Source organism: Pleurodeles waltl, chromosome 9, assembly GCF_031143425.1.
Source record: "Pleurodeles waltl isolate 20211129_DDA chromosome 9, aPleWal1.hap1.20221129, whole genome shotgun sequence".
NCBI lineage: Eukaryota > Metazoa > Chordata > Amphibia > Caudata > Salamandridae > Pleurodeles > Pleurodeles waltl.
The window spans coordinates 735,494,697-735,522,319 of record NC_090448.1 but is presented as its reverse complement, the minus strand read 5'-3'; the positions used below and the strand labels follow the sequence as shown (position 1 = coordinate 735,522,319).

The 27,623-nt window shown below is 46.6% G+C and overlaps 1 protein-coding gene across 1 annotated transcript in view; it reads left to right on the top strand.

Annotated features, from left to right (window-relative positions):
• The window catches only part of SART1 (spliceosome associated factor 1, recruiter of U4/U6.U5 tri-snRNP), a 748,174-nt gene that overhangs the window by 479,858 nt on the left and 240,693 nt on the right, over positions 1–27,623 (top strand). Inside the window, exons 14-16 of the mRNA XM_069207847.1 lie at positions 5,948–6,058; positions 6,327–6,414; positions 6,921–7,011. Coding sequence (XP_069063948.1) covers positions 5,948–6,058; positions 6,327–6,414; positions 6,921–7,011 — 290 coding nt within the window. The remainder of the gene's footprint in view (positions 1–5,947; positions 6,059–6,326; positions 6,415–6,920; positions 7,012–27,623) is intronic.

Below are 27,623 nucleotides of genomic sequence, written 5' to 3'. Positions count from 1 at the left end.
CTTTACTTGTTTCTTTTTGTGATAGTGTAATATGTGAGATTGTGTCTCCCCCCAGGGGTTGGTCTCTAGCCCCACTATGCTATCCAGTCCACTTTGTATTTCGGTGGACAGCCCCTTTTTGAGGACATTGTAAAAGAACGTGACCTGTGGGCCCATATTGGTTGATGGCTGTCCTGTCTCTTGTCCCCATTGATACCTCATCCTATCCAGAAAGTCGGTTATGGTCTCCCCAGGATTCATAGTTTGTGCCATTTACCCTCCTGCATCTGGGCAGTCAGGGCCCGTCATGCTCGGTGTTTGTCAGCGTGATTACAGGGACGTAAGCTCGTTTGAACTCCATGTTCGTCTGCTCTCCGATAAGACCAGGCAGCAGACATTTGACATTGCCTATTGCTAGGTTTATTCCAGTGGTGTTCTTCACTAAACATAAGATCTATTTCCTCAATGTAGGAAGTTGGCTCTGTATGCACTATTTCAAAGTAAGGAATAGTATGCACAGAGTCCAAGGGTTCCCCTTAGAGGTAAGATAGTGGCAAAAAGAGATAATACTAATGCTCTATTTTGTGGTAGTGTGGTCGAGCAGTAGGCTTATCAAAGGAGTAGTGTTAAGCATTTGTTGTACATACACACAGGCAATAAATGAGGAACACACAATTCCAGGCCAATAGGTTTTTGTATAGAAAAATATCTTTCCTTAGTTTATTTTAAGAACCACAGGTTCAAATTATACATGTAATATCTCATTTGAAAGGTATTGCAGGTAAGTACTTTAGGAACTTTGAATAATCACAATAGCATATATTCTTTTTACATAAAACACATAAAGCTATTTTAAAAGTGGACACAGTGCAATTTTCAACAGTTCCTGGGGGAGGTAAGTTATTGTTAGTTCTTGCAGGTAAGTAAACCACCTACGGGGTTCAAATTTGGGTCCATGGTAGCCCACCGTTGGGGGTTCAGAGCAACCCCAAAGTTACCACACCAGCAGCTCAGGGCCGGTCAGGTGCAGAGGTCAAAGAGGTGCCCAAAACACATAGGCTTCAATGGAGAAGGGGGTGCCCCGGTTCCAGTCTGCCAGCAGGTAAGTACCCGCGTCTTCGGAGGGCAGACCAGGGGGGTTTTGTAGGGCACCGGGGGGGACACAAGTCAGCACAGAAAGTACACCCTCAGCAGCACGGGGTGGCCGGGTGCAGTGTGCAAACACGCGTCGGGTTTGTAATAGGTTTCAATGGGAGACCAAGGGGTCTCTTCAGCGTTGCAGGCAGGCAAGGGGGGGGCTCCTCGGGGTAGCCACCACCTGGGCAAGGGAGAGGGCCTCCTGGGGGTCACTCCTGCACTGGAGTTCCGATCCTTCAGGTCCTGGGGGCTGCGGGTGCAGGGTCTTTTCCAGGCGTTGGGATTTCAGAGTCAGGCAGTCGCGGTCAGGGGGAGCCTCGGGATTCCCTCTGCAGGCGTCGCTGTGGGGGCTCAGGGGTGACAACTTTGGTTACTCACAGTCTTGGAGTCGCCGGAGGGTCCTCCCTGTAGCGTTGTTTTTTCACCAGTCGAGTCGGGGTCGCCGGGTGCAGTGTTGCAAGTCTCACGCTTCTTGCGGGGATTGCAGGGGTCTTTAAATCTGCTCCTCTGGATACAAAGTTGCAGTCTTTGTTGAACAGGGCCGCTGTTCTCGGGAGTTTCTTGGTCTTTTGGTAGCAGGGCAGTCCTCTGAGGATTCAGGGGTCGCTGGTCCTGGGGAAAGCGTCGCTGGAGCAGTTTTCTTCCGAAGGAGGGAATCAGGCCGGTAGGGCTGGGGCCAAAGCAGTTGGTGTCTTCTTCTCCTATGCAGGGTTTTTCAGCTCAGCAGTCCTCTTCTTCTTTAAGTTGCAGGAATCTAAATTCTTAGGTTCAGGGGAGCCCTTAAATACTAAATTTAAGGGCGTGTTTAGGTCTGGGGGGTTAGTAGCCAATGGCTACTAGCCCTGAGGGTGGGTACACCCTCTTTGTGCCTCCTCCCAAGTGGAGGGGGTCACATTCCTATCCCTATTGGGGGAATCCTCCATCTGCAAGATGGAGGATTTCTAAAAGTTAGTCACTTCAGCTCAGGACACCTTAGGGGCTGTCCTGACTGGCCAGTGACTCCTCCTTGTTATTCTCATTATTTCCTCCGGCCTTGCCGCCAAAAGTGGGGCCGTGGCCGGAGGGGGCGGCCAACTCCACTAGCTGGAGTGTCCTGTGGTGCTGGAACAAAGGGGGTGAGCCTTTGAGGCTCACCGCCAGGTGTTACAGCTCCTGCCTGGGCGGGGTGATAGCATCTCCACCCAGTGCAGGCTTTGTTACTGGCCACAGAGTGACAAAGGCACTCTCCCCATGTGCCAAGCAACATGTCTCGGGGGTGGCAGGCTGCTGGAACCAGTCAGCCTACACAGGTAGTCGGGTAAGGTTTCAGGGGGCACCTCTAAGGTGCCCTCTGGGGTGTATTGTACAATAAAATGTACACTGGCATCAGTGTGCATTTATTGTGCTGAGAAGTTTGACACCAAACTTCCCAGTTTTCAGTGTAGCCATTATGGTGCTGTGGAGTCTGTGTTTGACAGACTCCCAGACCATATACTCTTATGGCTACCCTGCACTTACAATGTCTAAGGTTTTGCTTAGACACTGTAGGGGCACAGTGCTCATGCACTGGTGCCCTCACCTATGGTATAGTGCACCCTGCCTTAGGGCTGTAAGGCCTGCTAGAGGGGTGACTTATCTATACTACATAGGCACTGTGAGGTTGGCATGGCACCCTGAGGGGAGTGCCATGTTGACTTACTTGTTTTGTCCTCACTAGCACACACAAGCTGGCAAGCAGTGTGTCTGTGCTGAGTGAGGGGTCCCCAGGGTGGCATAAGATATGCTGCAGCCCTTAGAGACCTTCCCTAGCATCAGGACCCTTGGTACCAGGGGTACCAGTTACAAGGGACTTACCTGGATGCCAGGGTGTGCCAATTGTGGAGACAAAAGTACAGGTTAGGGAAAGAACACTGGTGCTGGGGCCTGGTTAGCAGGCCTCAGCACACTTTCAATTCAAAACATAGCATCAGCAAAGGCAAAAAGTCAGGGGGTAACCATGCCAAGGAGGCATTTCCTTACACTCAATCCATCCAAACATGGTGGCAATTTGCTCCTTAGCCCTTCTTTATCCATCTGATCCCATGCCCTTCTGCAGTACCTAGGTACATTTTGGCTTTGGGTAGCTCCACTGGTTTCTCTCTAACATAGCTTTCTCATCTTCTTAGACAGCCCTACATGTAGGGGAAGAACCACTTGGGATCTCCACCTCCGTGCCTGATGCATCTTCCTCAACGGCCATGTCTTATGGTTCAAATGAACCCTCCTCTGGCCAGGGAATATCGTACTGCTATACTTTCTTGTTGTGCTTCCCAGGTGCGTGTGTGTGTGCGCGTACACAAACACACTTTTTCTCTCTTTCTCTTTCTTTTTCTCATTTTCTTTCTCTCCCTCTTTTTCTTTCTATCTCTTTCTCTGTTCCTCTAACTACCACCTAGGTTTCCTCCTTCGTTCTGAGCTATGCGCTGTTCTTGTTGGTTGGGACTTGCCCTCAAACTCGCTTTGTTTCTTCGGCTACATGAGCAAATTCTGTTGCATCCCCCTCCTCAACAGATCTTCGAGGACCGGGACCCCTTTCCTTACACCTGCTAGTTGTCACTGTCCGGAACTGCAATGAATCTTCTTGTCACTCGAGTGTGTTCACTGGTGCAAGTTTTCTGTCACTGTGGTTCAATCGGCTGAACGCAATGGGATTGCCTGGGCTTGCTGGCTCGTTAGATGGTCATGCCTTGAACTAACAGTTTATTGTTCAGTAGGGGAACCTCTCTCTCTCTCGGCGAATTGGTTTAGCCTATTGAGGCGAAAGCAGGCATAGGGGAGGGCACCTCCATTCCTGCATATGGCGGGGAGGTGAGGACGCCTTGCTTGCTGACTGTGGGATAGGATTATTGGTCTAGGCCTCCTTGAAGATGCCCCTAATAGTGCTTCTCTCCTGTCGTTCTTTAGCCCTACATACTTGGTCCGTATGTGTGTCCTCGTGTTCGATTGTTAGTGTCAAAGATTCCCTCCTTTGGCCAGGGAAACGCATGTGCCTTGGTGTGTGTATGTGTGTGTGCCATTCGCGGCAAAACTTACGTTTTTTAGCCTGTGTGGGGAACCTGGTTTGTATGTTTTATGGTGACTCTATGATAAGTTGGGCAGTTTTTAGGGGACAGATACCTCTAGCTTTACTGGTTTTAGGGAAGCATAACTTTTACTTTGGTCATGGGGAGATATATAAATGGGGATTGTTAGTTCTAACTACTTTACTTTAAGCTCAGCGTTATTTACAGATGTATCCACATGAAGATTTCACAAACACAAATAGCAGTGCACATGAAAGTTCACAACCTAGACGAAAGTGCAATTGTTAATTGAAACATCATGAAATTTGGCATCAAATAACAAGCTTTACTTTAGTATTAAATAGTGATTATGAGAAATAGCAATGCCTTCATATAGCACATTGAGTTATCGACAAAATACAGTACTCAAGACAAAATACCGTTGCACTTAATTTACCAGCACCACAACATCAAAGATACATACATTTTCAAATAAAAAAAATTGACAGAGAGAAAATGATGGCTTTGTCAAAAATACCTTACCGCGCTCCTAGTGCATGCTGTCCTGTGACTAGGGGTAGCTCTGCGCCGTACACGGGACTAGGTGAGACTGATAGTCTGTCAGTGTCGGCTCTGAGAAGAAAGATAATACTTTATGCAGTGATAAGGAATAACTTGACAACCACAGGCCCTTCTTGACCAAACACAAGCTGCACCTAAACTCCCAGATCCAAATGTTTTTCCCTAACCTCCGAGTCACACCCAGGGGTGAGGCATACCATCTGAGTGAGTCTCTTACCTCTGACCGTGGCTTCAGGATGGACCTCCTCCCCATGGATTCAGCAGAACTTCCAATCAATTGCAACATCTGCTCACCTTCCATTTTGAGCAAATATGAATCTGTCTGGGCAGGGTCCCTTTCCTTCAGCTGCAGTCGAGTCCAAGGTACCAGTCAGCTCCTATCTGGCTTGCCAATGTTGCTTGAATGTAAAATTTCCTTGAAAATACAAAAGACAAGGTGCGTTTGACAAAACAACAGTTGGTTTAATTAACACTACGGCCGGGAAACAGTCCTTACACCCCCTTTCCGCAACTGTTCTCTCGGCTGTAGTGTTTAATTAAACCAACTGTTACTGTTTTGCCAAATGCCTCTTAAACTTTTTTTTCCCCCAAGGTAAATTTCCATTCAAGCAACATAGACCTTTTGTGAATGATTACCAATATTCACTAACAGCCACAGGTTTTCCAGGAACATTCACTAATCTGTTTATCCTTCTCTTGCAGCAAAAGGTACAAAATAACTGTTAATCCTCTCCTTGACTGCGAGCTGTCACATCCTTTTAATCTGTTAGAAGAAAGGAAAGTGCAGCTCATCACTTGCTGGCAGGAAAGAACCACAGATATGTGCATGTTACACCTACCTCATACAGTACAAACTCGAAAGTGTAACTGTATGATGACATTTGCTGGCATCATAAAGGATTTATCGGAAATCCTCATGTATTTTTTTTAGTGGAGTGCATCAGCTTCTGGTCAAAGCTGCAAGCAAAGAAGTTCCTTTTCACAAACAAAAGGGATGCAAATACTTTGTTTCATGGCAAAAGTAATTCTATACTTGGGAAAACTAATCAAATAAAAAGCAAGAGGTCATTCCAGATAATCTTACATAACATAGTTCTTGTTCATAGGGAAAGGTTTCCTTTGATCCCTTGACATACACCTTTGAAATTAGTTGAATAAGGTTTGACATGGGCAGTTATGTTTAATTTTGTGGATACGTGCTAATCCTGACACTTTCTAATGAACTATAGGACTTTGATCAAGAAAAGGAGGGCTCCCCTGACCAAAACATGGATTCAGATGGTGAAGAAAATATTGGCTGGAGTACAGTTAATCTTGATGAAGAGCAGCACCAACATGATGTAAGTATATGCACAGCTGCATAGCACTTTTTTAAAAAAAAAGATCTTGGTTACATTTATACCTGGTTATAATAGTTTATGGCACTTGCCATGTTTGTGTAAAGTATATAAATCTTAAGCTGTTATATTTCATAGTGGGACTTTAAAATGGTCTATTTATTAGATCAAGAGGGTGCTAAAGGATGACTGGTGAATATAACTTGGACACAGAGTAGAAGTATGTTGATTTGGCACATATTTTGGTTATACCACTGTTTTCTTTGCTCAGTTCTCTACGTCTTCCACCACCATCCTGGATGAAGAGCCAATTGTGAATCGAGGCCTTGCAGCAGCACTGCATTTGTGTCAGAACAAAGGTGAGAAATCCTTTCTGTTAAAAATGTATCCTTTGTGGTAAATGAATATCTCTGCTAGTGAGGCCAATGCTACCACTTGAGTTCAATGATCTCCTTGGCATTGTGAGTGTGCAAAACAAGCCTTGGACTTATTTATCCAAAATACCTGTAAACATTGTGTTTCTTGAGCATGTATAACTTGTGCTTTAACTTTCTTTGTAGACTGAACCTGTACATCTGTTTAACATTTCAACCATTTTTGTGGGTGTGGGATCATATGTTCACCTTCAGTGGTTAGTAAATGATAGAGGATCGGCATTTGGTGTATAGTTATGACTTTTTCATGCACAAGAATTACTGTATTTTACTTTAAAACATGACTTACAGTAATATATTGGTTAGTGGTACATTATGCAGTTCTGTATGGTCCATTTGCAGTTAGACTAGTCAGGAGTTGAAGTGGAGTGTGGTGAGTTAGGAGGTAATTTGCTGAACTTGTATACAACTCTTATGTTTTTTTCATTCAGGTTTGTTGGAAACACAAGTGCAGAAGGTTGCAAGAGTAAAGGCTCCGAACAAGTCATTGCCCTCAGCACTGTACTGCATTGAGGATAAAATGTAAGTTGCTTGTAGCCTTTTTTATGCCTGATGAGGGTGTGCACTCCTTTCATTAAAGGCACTACTTGGATAGTTGTAATCACTCATAGGAACGGTATGGCCAAATTTTGAGGCAGTGATGCCTTTCCAGAGCCCACAGTGCAGAACGATTGGACTGTGCAGTTTGCACCCTGCCAATGACCTGGATGAGGATGCTGATGATGTCCTCCTTTCTTGCTGATAAGGCAGCACGTACAGTCATGTATGCACAGTTTTTCACCCCAGCACCTTGGAACAGTAATAATAGCAGTGGCATCATGTTTGATAATATATGACAGGTATTGGACACGTCCACCTTTAATGTGCCCAACTGTGCATGGCAGAACTGAAAGCTGTTGAACTTCTAATGTGTGGACTTTGATAGAGACTTCTAACTGCAGATTCCTCACCTTTTGGATACCCCCAGGTGTCAGACTGGATCTAGAAACTTTTTATAGCAGTGTCCTCCTGCATCAACAGATGGTGTTGTGCGACATCATGGTTTCGCATGCGATTCCACCTTGTGCTGTTGGAATTTCGGCTCCCCTACATATTCGTCACCTGCTTGTGCTTGTATCAGTTCCTTTCTCTCTGCTCCAACCAACGCAAATCTGGAGCTTCAACCGTCATTCAACGATTGTTAGACCTTACTTTCTTGTGCCCAGAATGTCACCAAAACTTTCAGGATTTAAACAATGTATTGCCTGTCAGTGACAGTTGTTGGTTACATATCCGCACAATGTGTTTTTGTGGTGTCTTGACTCCGGCCATGACTTGAAGATGTGTACATTGTGTGCCATGATGAACAATTAGAGAATGGGAAACAAGATTCTGAGTTGCAGAGTTCAAGAAATCGAAGACTAGGTCTTGTTTGTTGTCCATGGCTTGTCTATCTCAGTCGAGGTCAAGAGACCGGTTTCGTTCTCCTTAAAGAGATCATTCGAAGGATAGGACTTTGTTGAAGTCCAGTAAGTCAAGGAAGAATCATAAGAAGTCCAAGTACGGGTCTCCCACTTTATATCATTTTCATCGTTCCAGCCTTTCATAAGGTGCCAGGATCTTCTACTCTAAGTTGTTCTCCAGTTTGGCCTCTTTTAAGGAATCCTCCTTCATCTTTTCCCTTTTGACTCCCAGAAAATAAGGTAGCGATGCCAAATTAGATCTAACAGCTTAAAAGGCTGCGGATTATATCTTTGGTGTTAGTCCAGATCCTGTTCATGTTCCTCAGGCTCCACTGATTCGAGGGACCCTCCAGTTTGTCAGATATTGATGGATCAGTCTTCAACACCAACTGTGCGTCTTACTTCAGCCTTGATGCCAATAACATCTTTGTTAATGGTTATGGAACAAATGGCTTCGTTCTCGCAGGCGCCACAATTGGCACAACAGGTGTCGCGTAGGCTCTCATTATTCTAATGAGACTACTGGATTTTGAGCGGCAGAATCGCCCATGGTGTGAGAGACTGAGTCCGACCCACTGCAAGTGACACCTGACACTCCAATCCGGCTTTTGCTCCGGCCAACTAGCAGTGCCTCATCCCTACCCAAGGGCAGGGATGACTGGACAGCCGAGCGCATGACATAATTGGTTTCTCAGGGAAGCCGTGGTCACTCAGGTCTCATCAGTTTCTCTGTTACCTTAGTCTCATATATAAAATGACAAACAGAGGCAGTATATGTTTCAATAATGATTTTAATAAAATTACTACATCTTAGATAGCAAAGCATGAGCTGCAATAACCAGGACGACACAGCATGACAATATTAAAATTGTGACAAGGAGAGTGAAACATAGGAATAACGCTATCATATTGTCACTACGGTCAATAAATTAACTCCTACCTAGGCTATGATAGAGCACAGCATGTTAAGCTCTAATTCTGCCCTTCAGGTTCCCCTGGGAAGACATCATCCCTCATAGCTGAGCAAAGGCCTGTGGTCTGCGTTAGCATCTGTAGCGAAGCATTCGGCAATCAGCATACAATTGTGGTTCTCTGCTGGAATCTCCCTCTAACGTGTAAGGGACAGGAAAGTGTTTTTAGACTAACACAGCTGATATTCTAACCAAATGTCTCTACGTAAGGATGTGTTTTTTCTACGAATGTCAGAGACTAAACTTCTGCCACGTTCACTGGCAATGTGCTGTGTTGTTGCCTTGGAAGAAGCACAGAGTGAGCAAGAATGTCTTGTTTGACAACAGAGTGCTGGCCTAGGCAAAAACAGTTAGATTAACAGAAAATAAAACAAGACCGTAAAAGTGACTATTGTAACAATAATAAAATAAAGCCGAATAAAATGTATCTAGGTTAGAGTGCACAGCGGCCCGGCCTAGTGTGTTAAAACAACGTGCATGGAGGTATAGCTAAAATGGCTACACAGCACAGGTACCTTATCCAAGGTTGCTTCCGCCGCCAGGATAGATAACGCTCGATATCAGATTGTTTTATCTGATTCAGAAGGTACGTTTCCTTGAACTATTGTGTATGCTAGGTCAGCACCTGATCTTTCAAGAGGTTGAGTGTCTATTTGATGCAGAATATCTTCAAGATGATATTCTGTGGGATTTGCAAAATGCTACTGGTCTTGATTCTTCTCCTGATGTAGGGCTGTCAACCCCTACACCAGTTACAGCTTCTGAAGAGGCATCTTTTTTTGCTACTGTAATTCATAAAGAAGCAGAAACTGTTAATTTAGATTTACCTACACAAGGGGTTATAGCTACTTTACTGACAGAAATTTTGGATCCATCACAAACTTCACAGGAGCCTTTGCTTCCATTGAATGTGCCTTTAACGGATGTTCTAATGGGCACATGGGCTAATACTGGATTTTGCCCTCCAATAAACAGGCAAATTGCAAGGAAACACCGACCAGCCCTGGGAGATCCAGATTTTCTCCTTAAACATCCAACTCCAGAGAGTTTGATTGTACATACTAACCCGAATGCTTTTCCATCCTCTCCGCATGATAGTCTAAAAAGATGAAATTGTATGCAAAGAAGGTTTTTTCATCAACAAGTTTCATGTTACGCTTTGTAAATACTTAGTTGGTTGGGAAGATACTCTCACACTTTGTAGGACAGAGTTGTTAATATTTTACCAGCTTTACCAGAGACTATTTAGAAAATTATACACATTTCTTTTTCATATGAACAAGATGCTGCACAATTTTCAATAAAATCTGGATTAGATAAAACAGATTATTTGGGTAGAGTTTTGAGGACCAATGTGGTAATAAGGAGGCATGCTTGGATATGTTCAACTGTTTTTTCAACAGATGTTCAACATACTTTGATGTATATGCCACTTGACTCAAGGTCGTTAGGAGTGTAAGAAGCTGGCTATCTGTGGAGTGTACCAGTGGAAGGGAACCCTATGCAGACAGTCCAGGTAGACGCCTATTGGCTGACAGGGGTTAAAATAATAACCCTAAAAGCTCTTTTTTGGTAGTATGGTCAAGCAGTTAGGCTTATCAGAGGATAGTGTTAAACATGTATTGCACACACAGAGCCGCACACTCAATAAGGAAATGTGACACATTTTTATGAAAATAGCACATATTCAAACACCAGGATCACCGTAATCAGGTAAGTACTTTTCGAGTCAGCAATTTTTAGGTCACAATAAAATACAATTATACTGTGGCTTCAAGCAGTAATGTTATCCTGTGGGGAATAAACATGTACTACATCTGGGCACTTAGCAACAACTTACACAGCCAATGTTCTTGAGTTGCAGTGAGTATGGGGCAAGGTCTGGGGCAAGGTCTGAGGCAACACTATCAGGTTGCTTCAGGAAGCTTTGGGTCTGGACAGAACAAGCTTTGGCTGCTGGAACTGCTGCAGTACCTCGGGTATTGCTGCTGTGGGGCTCCTGGAAGGGTCAGCATCTCAAATTTGCTGGGGAAACCGGGCTTACCCCCTAGAGCCTCAGTGACCTCTTCCTGGTAGCTTGCTCCCTCAATGGACTCAATGGTCAGCATTACGGTGGACTGAACAGCTGCGGGCTGTGCCTGCAGATGCAAGGAAGTAGCTCCCCTACTCCAAGGGAGAGGTTTCCTGGTTGTTGGTGCACTGGGCAGTCCTCAAAAGGTTTTTCGGAGGTTGTCCAGCTCTTTGTGAAGGTGGTCCAGCGATTGTCGAAGCACAAACAGCCTGGCAGGTTTTTGTGCTAATTTTTGGTGCAGGTCTTCTGTTCTCGCCCTCTTCAGTACCTCTTGTTTCTTCTTCAGTTTCCAGTAGTTGAAGTCTTGAATTGATCTGCTTTTCTGGTGTCAGGGGTGGGTGTCCCCTAAATACTCAATATAGGGGCATTAAGGGGAGTGAAGAGTAGTAGCCAATGGGCTACTTACCCTTGGGGTCAATACAGCCCCCCCAGATGACCACTTCCTGTGGGTAGTGGGCATCACCCTGTCCCAGAAGTCTTAATTCCACCACACCCAAGATGGTGGAATTCTCATTTTGGTGTGCCCTTTAGGCTGCCCCTCTCTAGGGGTGTGTCCAGCCTGCAAGTGCAACACACCTCCTGACTATCTAATTTTCCCACCTGTCCTGGTGCCAAATGGGCCTCAGGGCAGGGGGTTGCCTCTCACAGGTTTGGGGGAAGCTGGTGTTGCCTATCAAAGGCTGCAGGGACTTTGGAGTCCCTGGCTTTGATTTGGAGATTTACCCTCCATCCTGTTGGTGAAAGTGATAACACCTCCTGCCAGAGTAGGCATTGTTTCTGACCTTGGAGAGCACGGATTCTTACCACAGGGGGTCAGACACTCGTCTGTAGTGGCAGGCTCGTTGATTCCATTCATCCAGCATACTACAGGACTAGCAGGTTTTCAGGGGGTACCTCTAAGGTGCTGTCTGGGTGCATGTCATAATAAATCCAATACTGGCATCAGTATTGATTTATTACGACGGGGTGTTTGATACGAAACACCATTTTTTCCTGTGCAGCCATCATGTAGCTGGGTCACTCGTGATGACCACTGTCCAGTACATGTTCTAGGATAGATGCCCAGTCATTTGCAATATCTAGGAATAGAACTAGACATCACAGGGGCATATCTGCTCATGCAGAAATTCCCTCACATGTATAATAATGCACCCTGCCTTAGAGCTCTTAAGACCTACTGTAGGGGTGACTTGCATATAATACATGCAGTGACTTTGGCATGGCACACAGTGAGTGTGCCATGTTGTGTTTTCACTTGGGGCTTGCACCTTGACACAGTCTGCGATGTCAGGCTGGATGAGAGTAGTAAGTGGGTCTCTTAGGGTGGCATTAGATATGCTGCAGCCCTTGTGGACTCTTTTGTACCCATGCCCTAGGTTCCAGGGGTATCGCTTACTAGGGACCTATTGGGGTGCTAAAGTCCTGTGACAATTGCACAACAATCAGGCATACCTTGTTTTGAGGAAAGGAGCACTGGCACTGAGGTCTGGTTAGAAGGCCTCAGTGCTCTGTCGAAAACCAGCGTCTAGTAATTCTAAAGGGGGCATGTGCAAAGAAACCCTGTTCCCTATGGGGAGAAAGCAGGTATTGCCCTGAAGAGATTTAAGGAGAGAAAAGTGAGTGGTCATTCTTTAGATTTATCAACTCCAGTGGTCAATTGTCATAACAGCAGCATCCATTTCGGGGGTTTAATAGAGAATACATTCACAGATGGTACATACCAACAGTGCAGCAGTCCAACCAGGCATTTAGTGCATGTGGTCGAGGAGTAGGTAGACACAGTACAGCTACCAGAACACAACAATCTGCCCACATTACCCCTCTCCCCTCCCAGTGCATCAACTTTAAAGCCTCTCTAAGTTGACCTTGATTCCTTAAGGGTGGCTGGTTGGGGGTCGTATCACCTGCTACCTTCTGGCCTGGAGCAGCTTAACTTCATGTCAATGGGTCCTCCAGATTGTGACACAAGGTTACTCCCTACCCCTTCAGTTATATCCTGCCGACATACCAGAACCACCACAATTTTCTTTGGTAGACCACTTGTCTATTTTTCAGACAGAAGTTCAGGCTCTGTTGGAGAAAGGGGCAATAAAGAGAATACCTTTGTTTCAAGCTATAACTCTGCCTTGTTGAGTCCAGGATAGTTGGGATATGATCCTGATGTTTCTGCCTGCTGCCTGGTAGTCATTGAGAGTGGCTCTGAGGCTTCTGGGTCTCTTGGCCTCTTGTATCCTGCTTGTGGACCATGCTAGGTGGCACATGAGGGTTCTGCACTGGAATTTTAAGTATTAGCGGGCTCAACACTTTGAATCTGTCAGATTTTATCTAGCTATCGAAGGAGACAATAGAAGAACTGCAGTGGAGGCTACTAGACTGCAATTGTACCAGCAGTGGACCCCTTTTGTTGCCCCACTCAGAACCAACCATAGTGATGGATGCTTCTTTACTGGGTTGGGAAGGCCATCTGGGGGACATGGAGTTCAGAGGTCTCTGGTGGAAGCTTGTCTTCATGTAAGCTTGTTGGTGCTTCGGGCGATCTGATCGACCTTAAAAGCTTTTCTTCCAAGGATCAAAGGGAAATAAGTGCAGGTGTTCACAGACAATACTACTGCCATGTGGTATTGCAACAAACAGGGTGGAGTGGGTTGGTGAGTTCTGTGTCTCAAAGTTCTTAGTCTTTAATCTTTAAACGTCAGAGTGGATGAACTCAGCTAGCAATACCTAGCAGATCACGAATGGCATCTGTGCCCAGAGGTGGTACAAGGTCTCTTCCAGTGATAAGGAGAACCCTGGCTCAGTCTATTTGCTACCGCAGAGAATACACAGTGCTAAGACGTTTACAAGTTGGAATACCCAAGGCAGTCTTCTCTAGGACATGCCTTTCGCCTTAACCGGGGCTCGGGACACCTGTATGCCTATCTGCTGCTACCTCTCTTGCCCAGAGTGCTCAAGATCAAGAGATCAATAAAGACCGCCCAAGTCATCCTAGTGGCTCTAGATTGGGCAAGGAGTGTGTGGTATCTAGAATGTCTGGCCACGAGCATCAATCCACCTATTCAGCTGCCTCTGGTGGAGAGCTTCCTGTCACAGCAAAACGGTTGGGTTCTGTGCCTGAATCAGAGTGGGTTACACCTCCATGTATGGAGATTGAGAGGAGAAAGTTGTTCATATATGATCTTTCTCTGTAAGTTGTTGGTATAATCCTGGTAGACTACATCCATCTACAAAGCTTGTGTATGATAGGTGCTGGAAGACGTTTGTGGTGTGCCTCACGTCAGACCCAGCCCTTACAAGTTTACCATTCGGATCTTCTTTTGTTTTGTTTATCACTGGCTCAGAAAGGTCTGGCTTTAGCTTCAGTTAAAGGTTATTTAGCAGCCCTTTTGGCGCTTACATTAACCTGATCAACCGTCATTTTTTAAATCACCTATTGTGATTCATGTTTTTTTAAAGGGCTTGGTCCATATGCTTCCTCCTCATTGCTTTATAACGCCACACTGGGATGTGAGTCTAGTGGTAATGTATCTAATGTGCTTACCATTGGAACCTATGCACTTCAGGCTTTGTCATCAGTATCTACATGTTTCCTTTTTCCTGATAAGTTGGTCCTCAGAAAAAGAGCAGCATGCCTTCCTAAAGTAGGTACGCCATTTCATGTGGGACAGTCCTTCACTTTGTCATCTTTTTATGCACCACCTCATCATTTGAAAGCAGGGGAATGGTTTCAACAGCTGGTACTTAAGAGAGCTCTTAGCTTTTATTTAGAGAGAACTAGGGAATTTTGACAGGATGAGCAGCTTTTTATCGGATTCTCACGAGTAAAAAGGGTAAAGCAGTACAAAAAAATAAATTCTAGGGCAGCTTTTTGTTGGATTCCAAGGAGTAAAAAAAGGGGAAAGTAGTACAAAAAATACAATTTCTGTGTGGATTGTCTGGTGCATTAATATTTTGTTGGACCTGGTCCTTTTTACAGGGTCATCCCCAAACTTTTTGCCTTCCTCCTCCTATTTTTCTGGATCATGACATTAGGACTCGGGGCACTTTACCACTGCTGATCAGTGCTAAAGTGAATGTGCTCTTGCTTCTAAACTTGGTATGATTGGCTTACACCTAATTGGCACATTTAATTTACCTGTAAGTCCCTTCTACAGTGGTATCCCTATAACCATGGCCTGTAAATTAAATGCTACTACTGGGACTGCAGTGCAGCTTGTGCCACCCACAGAGGTAACCTTTCATTTCTAGCCCTGGGGCAGTGAGAGTGGTGCGTGAATTCATGTCACTGGTTTGCTGGGCACAAGCGCATGGAGAGCGCTTTCTTAATTATAGCCTTAGCGCAGGTGAAGCACTTCTCAATCTCCTATCACCTTTGGCAGGGGTGAGAGGGCTTCCTGCCTAAACTCGTCAGGTGTTTTTCCAGGGCAGATGCAGCCACTCCACTACTCGGAAGCACTGTAGCCCCTCCAGCTCAGCTGGTTTCTGCGACCGTCTTACTGCAAAGACCCCCCTCAGAGGGGCTCTGTCAGCCAGCCAGGAGGTTGGGGCCAAATTGCACATCAAGGAACCCTAGTGTGGCCCTTCCCCCTCGAGCCCAGCCATTGGTGAAGCTGAAGCTTGTCTCCCCCCACCCCAGCCCAACAGACTTGAGCCCAGAATTGGGACCAGGGGACTAAGCGACCCAGCTCCCACACTCCACTATCTGGAGAAGCGTGTTGCCCACCCCGTCATCACGCTTGACCTGCGGCCCTGCAGAAATAGGGCCCTAGGGGGGAGCCTTGCGGCCCTGGAATAGAGAAGCTGTGTTGTCTTGGGCCGGGGAGCTGTCTGTTCGCCAACAGCTGGGGAGTTGCCAGTGAGCATGAGAACCTATGAAGGAGTGTGAACTTCCCGTGCAGCAGAGCGGCCACATTTCAGAACACGGGAGAGATGGAGCAAGGTCTTCCCCCTCCACCATAGTGATGCGGAGGGTGTTCCCCACCCACTATTCTGGGACAGACCGTAGGAGGTGCCCAGGGGTTGATTTACCTGCACTGCGGGAAGAGCCGAGGAGAGACTCCCCGCACCTCTAAGCAGGCACGTGCCAGCTAGTGTTTGTGAGGTAGTCTTTTAGCATAAAGCAACCGGAAGGCACCAGACATCGGTGCAAGTACTCCCAAATTACATATTAGTAATCACAATTTGTAGCCCCCAGATTGTGTGGATGTCTTGGTAATTCATGTTTTTGTGTTCTCTCTCATCTAACTGCCGCGGTCCATAATCTGACCCCACAATATGTTGTTTTTGTCTTGTTTGGGGGGCTGGCATATCTCTTCTAGGTTTCGGTCTTTCATGTGTTGGGAGGATAATAATTTTAGGACCTACGCCAGATGGGAATCTTTCATTTAATGTGCATTCATGATGGTGTCTTACCATCTCTGATATTTTGTTTATACTGAGATGTGTGTTGTGGGTGATAATGATGACCTGACTACTGCTTGTGTTGCAGCATACTAGTAACCTATGTGTTTACCAGACTACTGCTTATTCTTGCAGACTACTTCTAACCTTTGTGATGTTCTGATAACTGCTTGTGTAGCAGGGTAGTACTAATACATATTGTGTTTGGTCTAATGAGATTTTATGCAATATAGTTGATTTTTGCATATCTGATAGAAACTTCTAGTTGCATATTCATTCCCTTAGAATTTTTCTGGATCTGGAGTTTTTTTCCTTGAGCAATACCCTTACACGTTGGTAGGTGGCGTTGGTCAACTCTACGGGTGTCGTTGGTGTCGTAGTCGCCTTGATGATGTCGGGAGTAGTACATAGATGCCGTCTCCGCGCAGGGACATCAGTTCTTTTCTTTCCGCTCCACACGCTGATCCGGAGAGAGCTACCCTAGTCTCTTTTTGACCGGCTTGTACCCTTTTGAGTTTTTGGTGCGTCGAGGGGGATATCCCCGAAGGCCAGTTTCAAACCGTGCGAGGACTGTCACCGCATGATGTCGGTGACGGATTTACATCGGGTCTGTTTGTGGTGCCTGGAGTGCGACAATGACCCAAAGTCATGCTCAGCGTGCCGGGCCGGTCACCCGAAAGCCTCCACGTAGGTCCCAGTCTCGCTCGAGGGGAAAGTCTCGAGACTTAAAGGAATTTTATGAGACCATGCGCCTCACTTTTGGGTAGGCCGACCCCGATACGGTGCCTTCGGACCCAAGGGGTTCAGTCGGGGTGGGGGACCTTTGGGTCCTGGCCACCGAGGTCCCTTCCGAATCTGCTCTCTGATCCGCACCTGCGCCGATCGTATCATTGAGCCCTGCCCCTGCACTGGTTCGATTGAAATTGCTCCTGATGTCGGATCCTCATCCCAGACGACTCAGTCGGACCAGCGTTGGCCGACGCCGCCTACTTCTTCTATGGGGCCTATTTACCCCAGATCAGATTCTGACCCTTTTTGTTATGGGTACAAATTTGGGGAAGGAGTGGAGGGGTCCCTGGACCCTTATGAATGCCAGGATGACCCTAACTTAGACTGGATACAGGAGTTGGGCAAGGCAGTGGCCTGGGCACTTCTCCAGATGTTGGCATGCTATCCCCTCCTACTGTGGCTACAGCGGAGGGAGCAACTTATTCCATGGTGGTTAGAACGGTGGCTGAGGTCCTCGGCCTTGAGCTGCCTACTGTTCAGGTCAGGTTTAATCTCCTGACGGAGGTGGTTTAACCAGGGGCTTCCACATCTGAGCCTCTTCTGCCATTCACTGAAGCCCTCACCGATGACCTATTGGGGACTTGGTCCAGACTCAATACAGGGGCTCGTGTGAACAGAACTATCGCACGCTACCCTCGGCCCATTCCAAACGACCCTAAATTCCTGTCCTAACACCCCACGCCTGAGAACCTTGTCATCCAGGCATCCTCTTCCTCGGGCGCATTCCCTTCCGCAACCCCGGATAGGGAATCTCAAAAGCTGGAACAATTTGGGAAGAAGTTGTTTTCTTCCTCTAGTCTCGCCCTGCGGTCTGTGAACACCACATGCCTTTTGGGCCGCTATACCCACTCTCTGTGGGATACGTTCGTACAAGATCTCCTGCAGATACCAGAGGAGGCCCGTGCTATCGTCTCCCAAGCTGTCACCGATGGGGAAAAAATGCAGCAAAGATCGCAATCAGATGTGAGCTGGACACGACCAACTCTCTAGGTAGATTGGTTGCGACAACAGTGGCCTTGAGTCGCCACGCCTGGTTGAGTACATTTGGTTTTTCGGGGGATGTTCAACAGACTCTTATGGACATGCTCTTTGATGGCTCCCGTCTCCGTGGAGACAAGGTGGACTCTGCTTTGGAGCTGGTCAAGGACTCCCGGGCTACGGATCGGTCCCTCGGCCTTTCCACTGCCTCTCGCCCCAAACAGTCCGCCTTTCACCCCTTTTGTGGCCACGGAAGGGGTTCCTTGTCGCGTCTCTGTTCCAGCCACCATGCCAACCATGCCGTTCAGCTGCTGCATGGACGTGGACACAGAATCCCACGTGGGCGTGGGACAGGGAACCAGAGGTCTGTCCACTCCACTCCTGCCCCTGCTGCAGCCTCCAAACCCTCCTAGTCCATCCCCTCACTCCAGTCCAGTTGGTGCCAGGATTCACCATCACCTGCCCCACTGGGAATCCATCACTACAGACAGGTGGGTTTTGCAGATCGTTTGAAGGGACTACTCCCTCCCCTTCGAATCTGCCCCACCAGCAGTGCCTCCATCAGTCAGCCATATTCCGGAGGATCATTTGGCACTTCTCTGCCAGAAAGTTGCAGCTCTCTTGGACAAGGGAGCCATAGCGACAGTCCCTGTGCCAGAAGTAGGTCATGGTTGTTATTCCTGCTGCTTTCTGGTGCCCAAAAAAGACAAGGGCTTATATCCTATCCTAGATCTTCGGGACCTCAATCTTTTCCTCAAGAAGGAGAAAGTCAAAACGCTCACCCTGGCTCAGGTCCTGTCTGCTTTGGACCTACGAGACTGGATGGTAGCTAATTTCCATGTTCCCATCCTGCCTGCCCATAGACATTACCTATGATTCATGGTAGGTCACAAGCCCTTTCTATTTACCATGCTCCCCTTCGGCCTTACCAGCACCCCTCGGGTGTTCACGAAAGTGATGGCTGTGGTTGCAGATCATCTGCGCAAGTTGGGGGTTTCAGTCTTCCCCTCCCTCGACGACTGGCTCCTGAAGGTGGAATTGCCCCAGAAAATCGTCTCCACTTTCAGACTACGGTGAACCTCCTGAACACGCTGGGGTTCACTATAAACGTTCCGAAGTCACACCCGACTCCCTCCCAGACGCTCCCTTTCATTGGAGCTGTTCTGGACACAGTGCTGTTTCAGGCCTATCCTCCCAAAAAGCGAGTCAAAGATATTCAGGCTATGATTCTGATCTTTCACCCTCTGTCTTGGGTTTCGGTGAGACTGACTCTGAGGCTGCTGGGCCTCATGGCCTCCCGCATCCTGCTTGTGACACATGTTAGATGGTATATGCGGGCTTTGCAGTGGTACTTGAAGTTCCAGTGGGCGCAGCATCAGGGAAATCTCTCCGACATGGTCCAGATCGTGGAGGGGACTGTGAAAGACCTGCAGTGGTGGCCTTCGAATCTGCATTGGGTTCACAGCAGATCCCACCCCCTTCCTAAGCCAGATCTAATCATAGTGACAGATGCGTCACTTCTGGGATGGGGCGGCCACATGGGCGAGGCATAGATCAGAGGCCTCTGGTCTCTGGCGGAGGCTGGGCTCCATATCAATCTTCTGGAACTCGGGCCAATCAGGTTTTCATTGAAAGCGTTTCTTCTCTCTCTCTCAAAGGGAAAGTAGTGCGAGTGTTCATGGACAACACTACTGCCATGTGGTACTGCAACAAACAAGGTGTAGTAGGAACCTGGACCCTTTGTCAGGAGGCACTACGCCTCTGGACATGGCTGGAACATCAGGACATTACCCTGGTGGTTCAGAATTTGGCAGGCTCTCTGAACACCAGAGCAGACTAACTCAGCCGTTGATGCATAGCCGATCACGAATGGCGTCTCCATCCAGAGGTGGCGCAAGGTCTCTTTCAGCAGTTGGGAGAGCCTTAGTTAGATCCTTTCTCCTCTGCAGAGAATGTGCAATATCAGCTGTTTTGCGCATTGGACTTTCCGAGGCGGCACACGCTCAGAGATGCTTTTCCTCTAGAGTGGAACTCTGGCCTCCTTTCCTTCTTTTCGCCTATACTACTTCTGCCCAGAGTTCTCAAGAAGATCAGGAATGACCGGGGCCAAGTTATCTTGGTGGCTCTGGACTGGGCGCTGAGAGTAGGGTATCACGAGCTTTTGAGCATGGCCACAGATCCTGAACTCAGACTGCCGCTTTGGGAGGATCTTCTATCTCAGCATCAGGGGGACAGTTCTCCACCAGAACCTGTCCAATCTCCACCTTCATGCGTGGAGTTTGAGCGGCGGCAGTTGATGGCTTTTGACTTTCCACCTGAACTGTGTGAAATTATTTTGGCAGCCAGGCGTCCCTCCACCAAAACGCTTATACGCCTGTCATTGGCATAAATTTGTGGCATGGTGTACCAACAAATCTGTTGACCCCCCACCCCTCTCTTTAAGTCTCCTATTGTCAATCGATTCCTTAAGGGTCTCACCCATTTGTTTCCTCCCATTCCACTTATCATGCCTCAGTGGGACCTTAATCTTGTACTTACTTTCTTAATGTGTACTCCCTTTGAGCTGATTCATGATTGTCCATTACAGCTCCTTACTTTCAATACTTTTTTTCTTTTTGCCATCACTTCTGCTCGCAGAGTGAGTGAGCGAGCTTCAGGCTCTTTCTTCAAAGCCCCTATACTTGTCTGGGCAACCTGACAGAGGTGTTGCACACTAAGGCTTCCTTCGTTCCCAAGGTCGTTACACCTTTTCATGTAGGCCAGTCCACCATCTTGCCTACTTTTTACGCACCTCCACATCCTTCTCATGAGGAGGAGAGACTCCACAGTCTGGACCCAAAAAGAACGTTGGCGTTCTATCTCAATTGTACTAAAGATTTCTGGGTGGATGATCAACTCTTTGTTGGATATGTGAGTACAAAGAAGGGGAAGGTGGTGCAAAAACGTCCCCTTTCTCGATGGGTACTAGTAGGAAAATGCCACTGTTGTCATGGTCACCCCCAACTTTTTGCCTAGTGTTGAAGCCAGCATTAATTGGAAGTGTGCTGGGACTCTGCTAACCAGGCCCCAGCACCAGTGTTTTTTCCCTAAAACAGTACCTTTGTTTCCACAATTGGCACAGCCCTGGCATACAGTTATGTCCCTTGTAAAAGGTACCCCTGGTACCAAGGGCCCTGTGGCCAGAGAAGGTCCCTAAGGGCTGCAGCATGTATTATGCCACCCTCAGGGACCCCTCACTCAGTACATGCACACTGCTTTGCAGCTTGCGTGTGCTAGTGGGGAGGAAGGACAAAGTCGACATGGCACTCCCCTCAGAGTGCCATGCTCACAAACCACTACCTGGGGCATAGGTAAGTGACCCCTCTAGCAGGCCTTACAGCCCTTAGGTAGGGTGCACTGTTCGATGGCATTTGTAGCTGCAGATACACATGCTGTGCACATCCCGCCATCTGGTGTTGGGCTCGGAGTGTTACAAGTTGTTTTTCTTCGAAGAAGTCTTTTCGAGTCACGAGACCGAGGGACTCCTCCCATTTCGACTCCATTGCGCATGGGCGTCGACTCCATCTTAGATTGTTTTTTTTCCGCCATCGGGTTCGGACGTGTTCCTTTTCGCTCTGTGTTTCGGGTCAGAAAGTTAGTCAGAATCTCGGAAAAATCGTCGGTATTGTTTGCGTTCGGTATCGGGTTAGTTACAACAGATCGACACTGAATTAAGAAGAGCTCCGGTGGCCCTTTGTTTTTTTTTTCGATCCCCGTCGGGGCCTGGTCGGCCCGGCCACGTGTCTCTTCAAGGCTGATGGAACGGACCCCATTCCGCTTCTGTCCAAAATGCCATAACAAGTATCCATATACAGATCAACACCTGGTCTGTAACTTGTGTTTGTCACCAGAACACAAGGAGGATACTTGTGAGGCCTGTCGAGCGTTTCGGTCCAGGAAGACACTCAGGGACAGAAGAGCAAGAAGACTGCAAATGGCGTCGGCGCCGACAGGACAATGGCGTTTCGAGGAGGAGGAAGAAACATTCTCCACCCAGGATTCGGACTCGGAGGAGATCGATCCCGAAGAAACGCCGAAAACCGTGAGTAAGACGTTGAAACAAAGAACTCACGAGAAGACCCCTAAAGCCCAGGGGACGCCACCGCCAACAGGCCATGGCTTAACCCGAAAAATAGGTGACCGTCCATCGGCACCGAAAAAGGGCGAGCTGGTGTCGAAGTCATCCGACTCCGGTCGAGATACCGGCACACAGCAATCTCGGGCCCGAGAGAGTGGCTCTGAGAAAATTCGGCATCGAGACAGCGGCACCGAAATGGGTTGGCACCGAGAGGGCACGACGCCGAAAGTAAAGAAGGTTTCGTCCGAGCCGAAAAGGTTTCGGTACCGAAACATCCGGCCTCGGAACCGAAAATAAGTTCCTATTCAGAGGAACAAGGACTGTCCTCACAAATGAAGACACACAGATTTGAACAAGAATTAGAGACAATAGAGCCAGATCACACACAAAGGCGGCTCTTTATTCAAAAAGATACGGGGAAAATCAGCACTCTTCCTCCAATCAAAATGAAACATAAACTTGCCTTCCAAGACAAGGACAAACAGCCACACGCAAAAGTGGCTAAACAAGTAACACCACCACCATCCCCACATCACTCTCCGCAACCATCACCGGTAACCACTCCACCAGTGATGCAATCCCCAACTCATACGGGAATGAGTCAAAATGACCCTGAGGCATGGGGCCTTTATGACGCACCAGTGTCAGATAATAGTCCTGAATGCTATCCAGCGAGACCATCTCCACCAGAGGATAGTACAGGCTACGCTCAAGTGGTATCGAGAGCAGCGGCATTTCACAATGTCAGCCTTCATTCAGAACCCATTGAAGACGACTTTCTTTTTAATACACTATCGTCCACACACAGTCCAAAATATCAGAGTCTTCCGATGTTACCCGGAATGCTAAAACACTCCAAACAAGTGTTTGAGGAGCCTGTCAAAGGGAGAGCCATTACTCCAGGAGTAGATAAAAAATATAAACCGCCACCAACAGCTAACACCAGACTCTGTTGTAGTGGGAGCAGCGCGCAAAAGAGCCAACTCTCATACTTCAGGAGATGCACCACCTCCAGATAAAGAAAGTAGAAAATTCGATGCTGCAGGCAAAAGGGTGGCGGCACAGGCAGCAGACCAGTGGCGTATTGCAAATTCCCAAGCTTTGTTAGCCAGATATGATAGGGCCCATTGGGATGAGATGCAACACTTTATTGAACATTTACCAAAAGAGTTCCAAAAAAGAGCGCAGCAAGTGGTAGAAAAGGGACAGAGTATCTCCAATAATCAGATACGGTCAGCAATGGATGCTGCAGACACAGCTGCTAGAACTGTCAACACAGCAGTAACAATAAGGAGACACGCATGGCTGCGTACATCAGGATTAAAACCAGAGATACAGCAAGCTGTGCTGAATATGCCATTCAACGGACAGCAGTTGTTTGGGCCGGAGGTGGACACTGCAATAGAAAAACTTAAGAAAGACACTGAAAAGGCCAAAGCCATGGGCACACTCTCCTCCCCGCAGAGCAGAGGCACATTTCGAAAGACACAATTTTGAGGGGGGTTTCGAGGGCAGACCACAGAAGCCACAACCTCACAAACAAAGCCCACTTACCAGAGCCAGTATCAGCGGGGAGGTTTTCGGGGACAATATAGAGGAGGACAATTTCAAAGAAATAGAGGAAAGTTCCAAAGTCCCAAAACTCCTCCAAACAGTGACTTCAAGGTCACAAATCCCCAACACTTAACACCTGTGGGGGGGAGACTAACCAAGTTTTACACACATTGGGAGGAAATAACAACAGACACTTGGGTCTTAGCAATTATCCAGCATGGTTATTGCATAGAATTTCTCAAATTCCCTCCAAACGTCCCACCGAAAACACACAGTATGTCAAAACAACATATAGATCATCTAGGACTAGAAGTTCAGGCATTGCTACAGAAAGAAGCAATAGAATTAGTACCAAGACAACAATTAAACACAGGAGTTTACTCACTGTACTTTCTGATACCCAAAAAAGACAAGAGTCTGAGACCTATACTAGATCTCAGAACATTAAATACCTACATCAAATCAGACCACTTTCACATGGTTACTTTACAAGACGTAATCCCACTGCTCAAACAACAAGACTACATGACAACACTAGACCTAAAGGATGCATATTTCCATATACCAATACATCCTTCACACAGAAAGTACCTAAGGTTTGTATTCCAAGGGATACATTACCAATTCAAAGTGTTGCCATTCGGAATAACAACTGCGCCAAGAGTTTTTACAAAATGCCTGGCAGTAGTAGCTGCACATATCAGAAGGCAGCAAATACATGTGTTCCGGTACCTGGACAATTGGTTAATCAAAACCAACACGCTAAGACGGTGTTCACAACACACAAAATATGTCATAGAAATCCTACACAAACTAGGTTTCTCAATCAACTACGCAAAGTCACACCTTCTGCCGTGTCAAACACAGCAATACTTAGGAGCGACAATCAACACAGCAAAAGGGATTGCCACTCCAAGTCCACAAAGAGTTCAAACATTTTACAATGTAATACAGGCCATGTATCCAAAACAAAGGATTCAAGTCAAAATGGTAATGAAACTACTTGGCATGATGTCTTCATGCATAGCCATTGTCCCAAATGCAAGGTTGCACATGCGGCCCTTACAACAGTGCCTAGCATCACAATGGTCACAAGCACAGGGTCAGCTTCTAGATCTGGTGTTGATAGACCGCCAAACATACATCTCGCTTCAATGGTGGAACAGTATAAATTTAAACCAAGGGCGGCCTTTCCAAGACCCAGTGCCACAATACGTGATAACGACAGATGCTTCCATGACAGGGTGGGGAGCACACCTCAATCAACACAGCATCCAAGGACAATGGGACATACAGCAAAGACAGTTTCACATAAATCACTTAGAACTGTTAGTGTTTTTTCTAGCGCTGAAAGCATTTCAACCCATAATAACCCACAAACACATTCATGTCAAAACAGACAACATGACAACAATGTATTACCTAAACAAACAGGGAGGGACACACTCGACACAGTTGTGTCTCCTGACACAGAAAATATGGCATTGGGCGATTCACAACCACATTCGCCTAATAGCACAATTTATTCCAGGAATTCAGAATCAGTTAGCAGACAATCTCTCTCTGGATCACCAACAGATCCACGAATGGGAGATTCACCCCCAAATACTGAACACTTACTTCCAAATTTGGGGAACACCACAAATAGATCTATTTGCAACAAAGGAAAACTCAAAATGCCAAAACTTCGCATCCAGGTACCCACAACATCAGTCTCAGGGCAATGCGCTATGGATGAACTGGTCAGGGATATTTGCGTACGCTTTTCCCCCTCTCCCACTCCTTCCATATCTAGTAAACAAGTTGAGTCAAAACAAACTCAAACTCATACTAATAGCACCAACATGGGCAAGACAACCTTGGTACACAACACTACTAGACCTTTCAGTAGTACCTCATGTCAAACTACCAAACACACCAGATCTGTTAACACAACACAAACAACAGATCAGACATCCAAATCCAGCATCGCTGAATCTAGCAATTTGGCTCCTGAAATCCTAGAATTCGGACACTTAGACCTCACACAAGAATGTATGGAGGTCATAAGACAAGCTAGGAAGCCTACCACTAGACACTGCTATGCAAATAAGTGGAAAAGATTTGTTTATTACTGCCATAATAATCAAATTCAACCCTTACACGCTTCTGCAAAAGATATAGTAGGATACTTAATACATTTGCAAAAGTCAAAACTAGCTTTGTCTTCAATAAAGATACATCTTACTGCAATTTCAGCTTACCTGCAAATTACGCACTCAACTTCATTATTTAGGATACCAGTCATAAAAGCGTTTATGGAAGGCCTAAAGAGAATTATACCACCAAGAACACCACCAGTTCCTTCATGGAACCTCAACATTGTCTTAACACGACTCATGGGTCCGCCTTTTGAGCCCATGCACTCTTGTGAAATGCAATACTTAACGTGGAAAGTAGTATTTTTGATTGCCATCACATCTCTCAGAAGGGTGAGTGAAATTCAAGCATTTACCATACAAGAACCATTTATTCAAATACACAAGAATAAAGTAGTTCTACGGACAAATCCAAAAATTTTACCAAAAGTTATCTCACAGTTCCACTTGAATCAAACGGTAGAATTACCAGTGTTCTTCCACAGCCAGATTCTGTAGCTGAAAGAGCACTACATACATTAGACATCAAAAGAGCGCTAATGTACTACATTGACAGAACAAAACTAATTCGAAAAACAAAACAACTATTTATTGCTTTTCAAAAACCTCATACAGGAAATCCAATTTCAAAACAAGGCATTGCTAGATGGATAGTTAAGTGTATTCAAACCTGCTATCTTAAAGCAAAGAGAGAGCTGCCTATTACACCAAAGGCACACTCAACCAGAAAGAAAGGTGCTACCATGGCCTTTCTAGGAAATATTCCAATGAACGAAATATGTAAAGCAGCAACATGGTCTACGCCTCATACATTTACCAAACACTACTGTGTAGATGTGTTAACTTCACAACAAGCAACAGTAGGTCAAGCTGTACTACGAACATTGTTTCAAACAACTTCAACTCCTACAGGCTGAGCCACCGCTTTTGGGGAGATAACTGCTTACTAGTCTATGCACAGCATGTGTATCTGCAGCTACACATGCCATTGAACGGAAAATGTCACTTACCCAGTGTAAGGAAATGCCTCCTTGGCATGGTTACCCCCTGACTTTTTGCCTTTGCTGATGCTATGTTTTGAATTGAAAGTGTGCTGAGGCCTGCTAACCAGGCCCTAGCACCAGTGTTCTTTCCCTAACCTGTACTTTTGTATCCACAATTGGCACACCCTGGCATCCAGGTAAGTCCCTTGTAACTGGTACCTCTGGTACCAAGGGCCCTGATGCCAGGGAAGGTCTCTAAGGGCTGCAGCATGTCTTATGCCACCCTGGAGACCCCTCACTCAGCACAGACACACTGCTTACCAGCTTGTGTGTGCTAGTGAGAACAAAATGAGTAAGTCGACATGGCACTCCCCTCAGGGTGCCATGCCAGCCTCTCACTGCCTATGCAGTATAGGTAAGACACCCCTCTAGCAGGCCTTACAGCCCTAAGGCAGGGTGCACTATACCATAGGTGAGGGCACCAGTGCATGAGCACTGTGCCCCTGCAGTGTCTAAGCCAAACCATAGACATTGTAAGTGCAGGGTAGCCATAAGAGTATATGGTCTGGGAGTCTGTCAAACACGAACTCCACAGCACCATAATGGCTACACTGAAAATTGGGAAGTTTGGTATCAAACTTCTCAGCACAATAAATGCACACTGATGCCAGTGTACATTTTATTGTAAAACACA